Below are 11,360 nucleotides of genomic sequence, written 5' to 3'. Positions count from 1 at the left end.
TGATATTTTCTGTCTTACTGAAACATGGCTATCGGATGGGGAGTACTTTAGCTTAAATGAAGCGACTCCTCCAAGTCATGTTAATACTCATATCCCCCGAGGCACAGGCCGAGGGGGTGGAGTGGCAGCTATTTATGACTCCTGCCTTTTAATAAACCTTAAACCTAAACTGGATTATAACTCATTTGAAAGTCTGACTTTCAGTCTTTCACAACCAACCTGGAAAATAATCCAGCCGGTTCTCTTTGTAATAGTGTACAGGGCCCCAGGTCCTTATTCTGAATTTTTATGTGAATTTTCACAGTTCTTAACGAGTTTGGTCCTTAAAACGGACAAGGTAATTATAGTGGGTGACTTTAACATTCATGTGGATGTCGATAACGACAGCCTTGGTACTTCATTTCTCTCTTTGCTGGAATCAATTGGTTTCTGTCAGACTGTAAACAAACCAACTCATTGTTTTAACCACACCCTCGACTTGGTTCTTGTGTATGGTATTGTGATAGAACACTTAACAATCTTTCCACAGAACCCTCTCCTGTCCGACCATTGTCTGATAACCTTTGAATTTCTACTGCCAGAATCTCCTCCTCCTGCCAAGGGTTTCTACAGTCGATGTTTATCGGACACCGCTGTAGCCTCATTTAAAGAAACCATTCCCTCTGCTCTAAGTTCAGTGTCCTGTCTCAAGATATCAGAAGACTCCTGTGAAAACTTCAGTCCGTCACAAATCGACCATCTTGTCGATACTGCCACAGGCTCTTTGAGAATGGCGCTGGACGGTATTGCTCCCCTCAAAAGAAGAATGGCAACAAGAAGGAAGTTTGCGCCTTGGTATAACTCTCAAACCCGGAAGCAAACTGTGCGGAAACTTGAGCGGTTATGGCGTTCCACCAAATCAGAAGGATCTAGGCTAACTTGGCAAGACAGCGTTAAAACATATAAGAAGGCTCTCCGTAACGCAAGAGCATCTTATTACTCATCATTAATCGAGAAAAATAAAAACAACTCCAGGTTTCTCTTCAGCACTGTAGCCAGACTGACAGAGAGTCACAGCGCTGTCGAGCCGTGTATTCCTGTGGACCTCAGTAGTAACGACTTTATGAACTTCTTCAATAATAAGATTCTGACTATCAAAGAGAAAATTGATGGTCTACTACCCCCAACCGGAGCCAACCCGTCCGCGGATGTAGGATCCTTGGACGCAGCCGTGGGCCCTGATACCTACTTGGATGGTTTCTCTTCCATCAACCTTGATCAACTGACTTCTACAATTTTGAAATCCAACTCTTCCACTTGTCTCCTGGATCCGATTCCAACTAAGCTGCTTAAGGAAGTTTTTCCGTTAATTAGCACATCCCTACTGGATATTATGAATCTGTCTTTGTTGACAGGACATGTACCACAGTCCTTCAAGGTAGCTGTAATTAAACCTCTTCTGAAGAAACCTACCCTAGCTCCAGAGGTGTTGGCTAACTACAGACCCATCTCTAATCTTCCCTTCCTCGCTAAGATCCTGGAGAAATCTGTCGCGAATCAATTATGTGACTTTCTACAAAACAATGCTTTGTTCGAGGATTTCCAGTCAGGATTTCGAATGCATCACAGCACAGAAACGGCACTGGTGAAAATTACAAATGATCTTCTACTTGCATCGGACCAAGGACTTGTATCTTTTCTTGTATTGCTGGACCTCAGTGCTGCATTTGACACCATCGATCACCGTATCCTGCTGCAGAGACTGGAACACTTGATTGGCATCAAAGGAACTGCACTCAGCTGGTTTAAATCTTATTTATCGGATCGATCCCAGTTTGTGTTTGTGAACGGTGAATCATCGAGGACCACGAATGTTGGTCACGGAGTCCCACAAGGTTCTGTGCTTGGACCGATTCTATTTACCCTGTACATGCTTCCTTTGGGCGACGTTATCAGAAAACACCGCATAAACTTCCATTGTTATGCAGACGATACTCAACTGTATCTATCGATCAAGCCAGAAGACACCAACCAACTTGTTAGACTTCAGGACTGTCTTGGAGACATCAAAACCTGGATGACCTGCAACTTCCTGATGTTAAACTCGGAAAAAACGGAAGTTATCATGATAGGCCCAGAGCGCCTTCGAAGTCAGCTGTCACGTGATACAGTCTCTATGGATGGAATTGCTCTGGTATCCAACAGCACCGTCAGAAATCTTGGAGTTCTCTTCGACCAGGATATGTCCTTCAACTCTCATATAAAGAAGACTTCAAGGACTGCCTTTTTTCATCTACGGAATATATCAAAAATCAGGAACTTCCTGTCTCAAAGTGATGCAGAAAAACTAGTTCATGCATTTGTTACTTCTAGACTGGATTACTGTAATTCTTTGTTATCAGGCTGCTCTTGTAAATCGCTTAAACCTCTCCAACTGATTCAGAATGCTGCAGCACGTGTATTAACAAGAACTAAGAAATGGGATCATATAACTCCTGTATTAACTTCTCTGCACTGGCTTCCTGTTAAATCAAGAATAGAATTTAAGGTACTTCTCCTCACCTACAAGGCACTTGCTGGTGAGGCACCGTCTTATCTTAAAGAGCTTGTTACACCGTATTGTCCTACAAGGCATCTACGCTCCATAGATGCTGGGCTACTTGTGGTTCCTAGAGTTTTAAAAAGTAGGATGGGGGCCAGAGCCTTCAGTTATCAAGCTCCTCTTTTGTGGAACCAGCTTCCACTTTCAGTCCGGGGGGCAGACTCGGTCAGTTCATTTAAGATAAAGCTTAAAACGTTCCTCTTTGATATTGCTTATAGTTAGGGCTGGCTCAGGTTAGCCTGGACCAGCCCTTAGTTAAGCTGCTCTAGGCTTAGACTGCCGGGGGACTTCTTAGGACACACCGAGCCCCTCTCTCACTCTCACTCTCTCCTCCCACAATCATCCATGCTTTATTAATGTACATCACTAATTAAGCTTCTTTCCGGGAGTTTTTTGTGCTTTCTCGCCTAGCAGGTCTCCGTGGATCATAGTTTCGTGCGGACCCCGGTTCTAACTCCTGGCTCATGGCTCTGCTGACACCTGCTGCTGCCATCATCATTACTTTAAATATGATTCATATTACTGTCATCAAAAACCAACATCTTTCTGCTCTCCCTCCCCACAGAAGCCTCTGTGGATGGTGGTTCGATCTGATGGAGGTTGTCCCTGCAGTGGTCCTGCCGTACACCTCTTCTGCTACTTGCAATTACTTGTATCATTTCAGTTAGAGAAATTGAATGTATTGTACATCTTTTACATTGTTGATTCTGTACACATGACATCCATTGCAGTCTGTCCATCCCGGGAGAGGGATCCCTCCTCTGACGTTCTCCCTAAGGTTTCTTCCCTTTTTTCCCCATTGAAGGGTTTTTTTTCATATTTTGGGGAGTTTTTCCTGTGCCGATGTGAGGGTTTCGGGACAGAGGATGTTGCATGTGTACAGACTGTAAAGCCCTCTGAGGCAAATTTGTAATTTGCGATTTTGGGCTATACAAAATAAAATGAATTGAATTGAATTGAATTTCAGACGTGGTGAAGAGCTGCAGCTCTATCAGCAATTTTAAAAACAGTTTAAATCAATCGTAAAAGCTGCACTTTGCTGTACTCTTACGTTCGCTGTATTCTTTTCACCACAGCATATTTTCTTTCATCCTGTACTGTTTATCACTGGTGTTAATCGTGTTCTGACCTGCTTTGGGAATACAGATGCAAATTGGTTAAAGCATAATAAAGCATCACAATATTATAGTCTTTGTATGCGGACAGGTCCAAAATGCAGTAGTTTCGATGAGAAAGGCCAAAGAGAATAAAATAAAATGCTATTCTTATAATAATAATATTCAAGCTATTATCCCGGGGTGAGACTTCTGTAACACTTTTAAAAGTCTATAAATATTCCATTTGATACAAAGAAACATGATTCTTTCTTTAATACGTGTTATATCCACGATATCCCCATTTAGTCCACGGCTGATGGTGCTGCATGGAGGCGTAAGGACGAGGGGGCGTGTGCTGCTTAAATTGCGGCCCGCAGAGCCAGAAGCACGCAGTCGGATGTAGGCACCGGGCTGCAGCTGGCGAAGAAGCAACAGGCGCTTTCGCCCCCCGCCCCCCCGCCCCCCCCTCCGTGGGCTCCATCGCGGCACCGAGGAGCAGCAGCTGGTATCCAGCCGGGATGAAGCTGCTTGTCATGTGCTTGTGCACCGTGCATTTGGTCGCTGTCGGTGCGGGCCTGAGCAGCGACAGCGGTCCTCGCCCTGGCCGAAGCAGCGTGTCAGTCAGCAGGGCCAAAGCTCCGCAGAAGACGCGGTCCCTCAGCGCAGGTGATATTATATTGACATTTTTGACATTTTAAAGAAAAATGCATGACTAGATATCGAACTGTACATGAGAAATATAGTGGGACTAGGTAACTCCACAACGTGAACAATAAATAATAATGTTTAGTTAACTTCCAAATATGTAGACAGGTTTGGCATTTGTCTTTATTATAATATCTACTATGAGCCTACTACTAAAATGCCTTTTTAGTAGACTTCCAAAAGGAACACATTTTCGCCAGGACTGAAGTATTGATTGAAAATTGATGTATTTTTGAAAATGTTCGATCCCGGATTTGCCACAATGTCTGGTTACTCTTGTCTTTAGTCTGTTTAGTTTATTTGTACATTGAGAGCGATGGAGTCAAAACGACTCGTGTGTGCCGGATAGACAAACTTTGCCAATAATACAGGTCTTAAAATTATTATTTCATACCATCGATAACATAGAATATGTTTACAATGAAAATATACAGCTGATAAATCTTTGTGGGCGGACAGTTCTCAAGCCTATGGTCCAGATTTTACTGTTAGCTTTGACTGCATGGTTGCATTGAGGGATGATAAGATCACAGTCAGACCAAACACAGTAGTGCCAAAGTAATCATATTAAAAGGGTTGAAATGGAAACTCACAAAATGTCAGACACAAAATGATCTCCCAAGCAGGAGCCCCTGTAACATATAGGGAATTAGAAACACATGTGCCAATAACCTAACAATAACATGGTCTCACAAAAGTGTTTTTTCTTCTTTTTTTTCACCTCTCTGAGTAGGCCCTAAGATAACTGCAAGATGAGTAAAATGGACTACAAGATGTGATTACAAGCCCTTTTATAGTTAATATAACAAAAGGCCACACAGTGCCGACGCAGATGTTTCGTATACATGAGCCATAGCAAAAAAAGCAGGATTCATTCGCGCATATGTGCATCCAACCACCGTAAGCTGTCCCTCTGTCATAGTCTGCAGTGGAGTCTAGACCAGTGATTCTCAACTGGTGGGTCGCGACCCAGAAAAAGGACTTTTTTAATTCAGTGGAGTGTCGTTTTGTTTGCCGGCTCGTCCGTCCATGTTTTCAGCAGCGTGTGCCAGGTTGGGTCAAACCATTCTGATATGGGGGAGACATTGGGTTTTTAGGATAATTAAACATCCTGAATATAAAATTCAGCTTATGAACTTGATTTGAATGAATTTGAGATGTTGAGAATGTTCCTCGATTTGGGTCGCAGATTGTCATTAAGGGGTGATGGTGGGTCCCGGAGCCAGACCAGTTGAGAACCACTGGTCTAGATTATAGACTGCACATCAGAAGTGGAGTTATTGTGACTTCACCCGTTGGTTTGTGAATGCTTGTATGATCCCTAAAGTCAAACGACTTCGCCATGTCCAAATCAACGAATGGAGGTAACCATTTTTGGAGTTTTGAAGAGTGATGTAGAGATGCAGTATATACCGCTCTGGTAGGGGCAGCGAACTGTCAATCACAGTCAGCCCAGTCTAGAGCATACTAATCTAAAGGTACCATAATAATAAATACTAGATAAACATTGTGTATGAAGAAGACTTGAAACTAGAGATTGAAACCATAAATTCAGGTTTATACATTTCTCTGGCGGGAGAAATCAAGTGCAAAGTAGAGTCACTTTCTCATTCTGTACAATCTCACTACATAATACATATTCATTCATATTTTAAGACACTTAAACATGGCTTCTACCATGCTCGGCACTAACTACGGAAGCCCTAAACAGACATGATTCTAAATATTTTTTTTGCATCCCTAGCAGAGATGGGAACTTGAGTTTGAGACTCGGCCTCGAGTGCGACTCGAGTCGCACACATGGTGACTTGAGACTCGACTTGAGACTCGTCCTCGAAAGACTTCAGACTCGACTCGGACTCGAGCTTTGGGACTCGTGAGCATCTCTGATCCCTAGTGAGAGATTGAAAAAAAACTAGAAAACAAGCTGGTTATCTTTGGATAAAAAATTCAAATTACAAATGTGTTATTGTTTCTCTTTTACTTAACATGTTTGGTGAAATCTTTCTAAAGGTAAAAGTATTCAAACTGCCCAGACGACCTGACAGTGATGGAGCCATACAATCATGGGTATCACTGCGTCCAGTTTTCAAAATAAGGTGTCAATGAGGGTATATGGAATACCTATATGGAAATAACATCAAATGGACTACATTGGCAAGCATAGAAAAATGTAATGAATAATTCCTGACAATGACGGATGGATTAGCGTTGAGCCCAAATTTTCCTTTCCCTGGGGGATCCCAAGGCATTCCCAGGCAAGTGTGGAGATATAATCTCTTCACCTAGTCCTGGCTTTCCCTCGAGACCTCCGAAGTGAGGCGCCCAGGGGAGATCCACCTCAACTGGCTCCTATCCATGCAAAGGACTAGCAGATGACTGTGCTTCTCTCCAACCCATTCATCCCGGCCTAGATACAGCCTCAATCCTGTGTGCGTTTTTCAGCCATGATGTTTGGTGCTTAAATCTTGCAAAGTTGATGGACATTTTGATTACAATGAACCTAAACGTAATGGCTGGCTTTGGAGGCCCTGCGTTGTTGACTTGGTGAATATCTTGACAGATAAGCGAGTTAGTGTTGCCGTCTACAGTAACTCTTTTTTTGTAGTGGCTTTAATTCATTATAATGTAACCATTCAGTTAATTAGGATCTAATAATCAAGCCTGACAAGAGGCTTCATGGTCTCCAGGCACCTCTGCCTGCTGTCTCCTTTCTTCATTTGGCCGCTGGCTGTTGAGATCTTGTCTGGACAATCTCTGAACCAAGCGACTATTGGTCAGAGAATGGACAAGTTGAGTTTTTGAGCTTTGCTTGTTAACACCCCACTTAACAACTTACGATACCACCGAATGAGTCCGGAGACAACGTGTATGACGGTTTTATAACGAACCAGTTCACAACCTCATTTTTCAACAAATATGTGTATTATTCATCAGACATCCCACATTGCATTTGGGCCAATTCAGCCTTTTTTGCTCTCCATACCGACGGAATCAACCAAAGCCTGCCCGAAGGTGGTTCATAAATACTACTTTGATTATAGAAGGAAACTAGAGCTGATTCTGTAAGGAGTACAGGTACTAGAACCCAAAAGCACAACTGAAATCCAATCAAAGTTCTTGTGTACAGTCAGGGTCAAAACCGCGATATCAGTCCAACAGGCAAACAAATATAAAAAGGGGAACACAAAAATCCTTGGTCGGCTACGCTTGAGTGCTTGGCAGTATCACACAAGACAATCGTGCAAAGGGCAGATGCAAGTGTGGGGACCTAAATAGTGAGGGACTAATGAGGGAATGGGCTGCGGGGTGGGAGGGGCATGAGGACAAAGAGAATGAAAGATGATCTTGTGTCGATGACAGGATCTGGAATGACAGTAGAGTTAATGGACACGCAGGCAGAAGAAAAAACTAATGACACTGAGGATTTGGGACAGATTCTACATGTAAATGCAGAATCTGGGATTAGTGTTCAGGTTAACTGTAACACTATTCTTGAAAATAAGTTCCATTTTTTCTTTAGACAGCAGAAATTATTAGTTAATTTAATTGATATTGATTTTTACTGTGGGTACAAATATCTGTGTATTCTGTATTTAAAATCCAGTGCATTTCTGCACTGGATTTTAAATACAATACACTGGATTTTAAAGAATTTCATTCTTTCCAGTGCATTAAAAGGCTTAGATTAGATAATAATGTAACATTGACAGAGTCCATTTTGTGTATTGAGTACTACTAAAAATGGTCTCTTTGTTGTTTCAACAGGGCCTGTAATCCAAGACAAACAGAGACCGCTGTTTGCGAGGAGAGGACAATATGAAAGAAAAAGGATTCCAGCACCGGTAAGATGTTTGTGGCGTATTTTCCTCTCACATTGAGCAGTTAACGGAAATCCTTTCTGCTCAGATATCCATAATTGAATTATCTTCAATGGTCCAAAGTCTTGGTTTTGTGATTTATACAGTAAATGTATGATCTCAGTTGGAAAACATTTTCGGCTCCATTTCGCAGTTATCTAATACATCACCATGTCAAATAGTCTCATTTGTTGGTTTTACAGATTTTAAACCAAGATATGAATGTTCAGACCAATGTGGCTTCACAATAAAAAGTAATAAAAGCATTAGTGTTTCAACTTCGAGCCAGAAAGCTTTTTTCAAAGAGTTTTTAGCTCCCAATAAACATAACATTCACTTTTTCATCAACATCGACAGACAAAGTTATATGGAAAATATTACTATAGCACTTTGATGATCCCATATTGATTCCATTTTCTCCACCTTACAGAAGCCCAAAGTGGTCCATGGTCCTGCAAAGGACACTCCTCCAACCTCTAAAGTGTCACCCAAACGGGTGAACCCTACCTGCTCTCAGCTCACACGAAGCTGTTTGCCCCAGTTTGGCTGCTGTGCCACGAATGCCACATGCCACTGCCGCTTCTTCAACGCAATATGCTTCTGCCGCCGGTCAACCTCGTAATACCACTAGAGAAGATAAAGAATGCTAAAGTAACTAAACCGAGGCACAAAAAAACTTAAACTGACAGTACAGGCCAACAGACACAGATAGTATCGCTCACGCTGCCACCATTGCGTTATGAGTTTAAACGCCTGAGCCAACAAGATGATGCATCACATGTGTGGGAAGATAAGCATCATCGCACAGTCAGCATCTCAAATGAAACAGAAACTTTAACCCAGCTTGTGTACCGCTTGTGAAAGGCAGCTGCTTGGAAAATAGATCGACACTTAAGCTTAGAAGCTAAAACTCATTCACTGTTATGAGAATTTACTCTATTGTATGTTATCATTATTGTTTCTATTTTGATGTTGCTTACATTGTTGTCGCATTTCACCGGTGTTTCTGCACCGGTGTTATGTTACCACATATACAACTGTTTTGCTTTATTAACATTATTGTGTTCCTAATGTGTGAATTTGATTCAAGAGATCTGTCTAATTAAATAAATTATAAACAAACAAACGACCAGCTTTTAAATGAATACATTTTGGACAGTGCTTTTGTTTATCTTTGCGCAAAGCTAAGATGTGAGCACAGGTACAAACCTGAAAGTAATAGAAGAAAACAGAGAATAAACAGGCTGATTTCACTATTAAACAAGCTTTGAAATACATTAAAGGAAATGTTTGAAGCAGCCTTAAATGTCCAAGCTAGCAAGCCAGGGGAACCGCAATAACATGTTTTTCCTGGCTCAAATGACGCTGCCTATGTGCACGTGTTAGAGAATGTACTGTAGGGGTGAACGCTGCAGCTGCTGCTAGTGTGGAGTGAATGGACAGCAACATTAAATCAAAAAATGCTGTCCCCTCAATGCTAATGTAAACCCTGGTTGGATAAGGATTCAAAATTGGATATGAAGATGAAATCTGATGCATAGCTTCAGTGTTAAAACTGATAAAATAATTGCTGTCTGTGGTTCTATACGGGCTGTGGCAATAATTTTGAAAAATAATAGCTTGCAGCAACGTATGGAAAAAAAGAACTGAACTAGTTGGAACTGTGAACTTAGTTCAAATATTTTGAAGTTTGAACTATGAACTGAACTAGTTCATTTTAAAATTTGTGAACTGAACTTTGAACTAGTTCATGTAGAAAGTGAACTTTCCCAACACTGACTGTCATACACACTATTGAGACACTCATGCCATCTCACTAGTGTGCGTGTTTAAAATATTGACGCCTGTGGTACGCCGCATGTAATGCTCCTGAAGTCAGACTTATGGTCACCTATCTCCACAAACTGTTGCCTGTTTCTTAGACAGCCAGCTCCACCCAACTCCCCTCACACCACACTTTTCTAATTTCCGTAATAGAATGCTGCGATCAATCGTATCGAATGCTTCTTTTTAACATTTTCTTACAATTTGCTTAATTTCTTCATCATCAACTGCCCCTAGAAAATTTTGATTTTGGTCGCCCATCTCTTCTATATCCCCATGTTGTGTTATCCCAGGTTCCTTTATTTTTGCTGCCAAATCTGGTCCTACATTTACAAAGAATTGGTTAAAACCATTCACCACATCCTCCATATTGTTTATGGTCTTATCATTTTCAGTATAGTACTCCGGGTAATTTGTAGTTTTGGATCCATTTCTCACAATGCCATTTAGTACAGTCCATATACCTTTAATATTGTTTTTATTTTTCTCCACTAATTTATTATAATATTCTTTCTTAAATATCCTCATAACATTAGTTAATTTATTTTTATATTTTTCCTCTGCCTCTAAAGTTTGATGAATTGTCTGTATAATGTATTTTTCTTTTACAGGCTATTTGTAGCCCCTTTTGATAAGAGCCAGTAAGAGCTGCATGCTCGCCCCCTGGCTACAACCCACAGGATTCTAAAATTCACAATAGAGTTGGTTAGCAAAAAAAAACATTTTGCAAAAAAAAAGTAGGTTAGTGTGCTCCCTTATTTTCCAGTAAAGAACTTCCACAAAGTATTTACTGCATGTTTATTTTGTTGGATTGAAAGGGAGTCATGGTCAACATAAGACCATTTTTTGGTCATTGGTGATGAGTTTATAGATTTTACATTCTTGATTATCAATTATTTCTCCTTCTGCCCTTGTAGTCCATCAAACTGTAAATCATTTCTGTATGTATGTTTTTTCAGCAGGCATAACATTCATAAAGGGATACTATACATAAAGAAAACACTAAAGAATGCCTCAACGCTGATTAATTTGTGTTTTATTTAATTTTTAATGATTTTATCATTTGGATACATATGATGCATACACATAGCGAAAACATGGAGAGAGACATGAAAGGCAGGGGAAGATAGAGAGTTTATGACATGCAGCAAAGGACAAAAGCGGATGCACCTTGATATTTGTGTGTTGTTAGCAGAATGCTGAGCTGACAGAGAATATTTTCCAGCAGTGAAACTCCTGAACCCGACCATTGCCTCGTTTACAAAGGAGGGAGAGGTCAAAGACTTGCGGTAA

The 11,360-nt window shown here is 41.1% G+C and overlaps 1 protein-coding gene across 1 annotated transcript; it reads left to right on the top strand.

Moving 5' to 3' along the window:
• Positions 1–4,033: 4,033 nt before the first annotated feature.
• Positions 4,034–9,361, top strand: LOC134107479 (agouti-signaling protein-like). The gene is made up of 3 exons (XM_062559238.1): positions 4,034–4,344; positions 8,152–8,228; positions 8,674–9,361. Exons 1-3 carry the CDS (start codon positions 4,197–4,199, stop codon positions 8,863–8,865), a joined length of 417 nt encoding a protein of 138 aa, XP_062415222.1. The 5' UTR covers positions 4,034–4,196; the 3' UTR covers positions 8,866–9,361.
• The last annotated feature ends 1,999 nt before the right edge of the window (positions 9,362–11,360 follow it).

Source organism: Pungitius pungitius, chromosome 19 (genome assembly GCF_949316345.1).
Source record: "Pungitius pungitius chromosome 19, fPunPun2.1, whole genome shotgun sequence".
Classification (NCBI taxonomy): Eukaryota; Metazoa; Chordata; class Actinopteri; order Perciformes; family Gasterosteidae; genus Pungitius; species Pungitius pungitius.
This window is presented reverse-complemented; position numbering and strand designations above follow the sequence as displayed.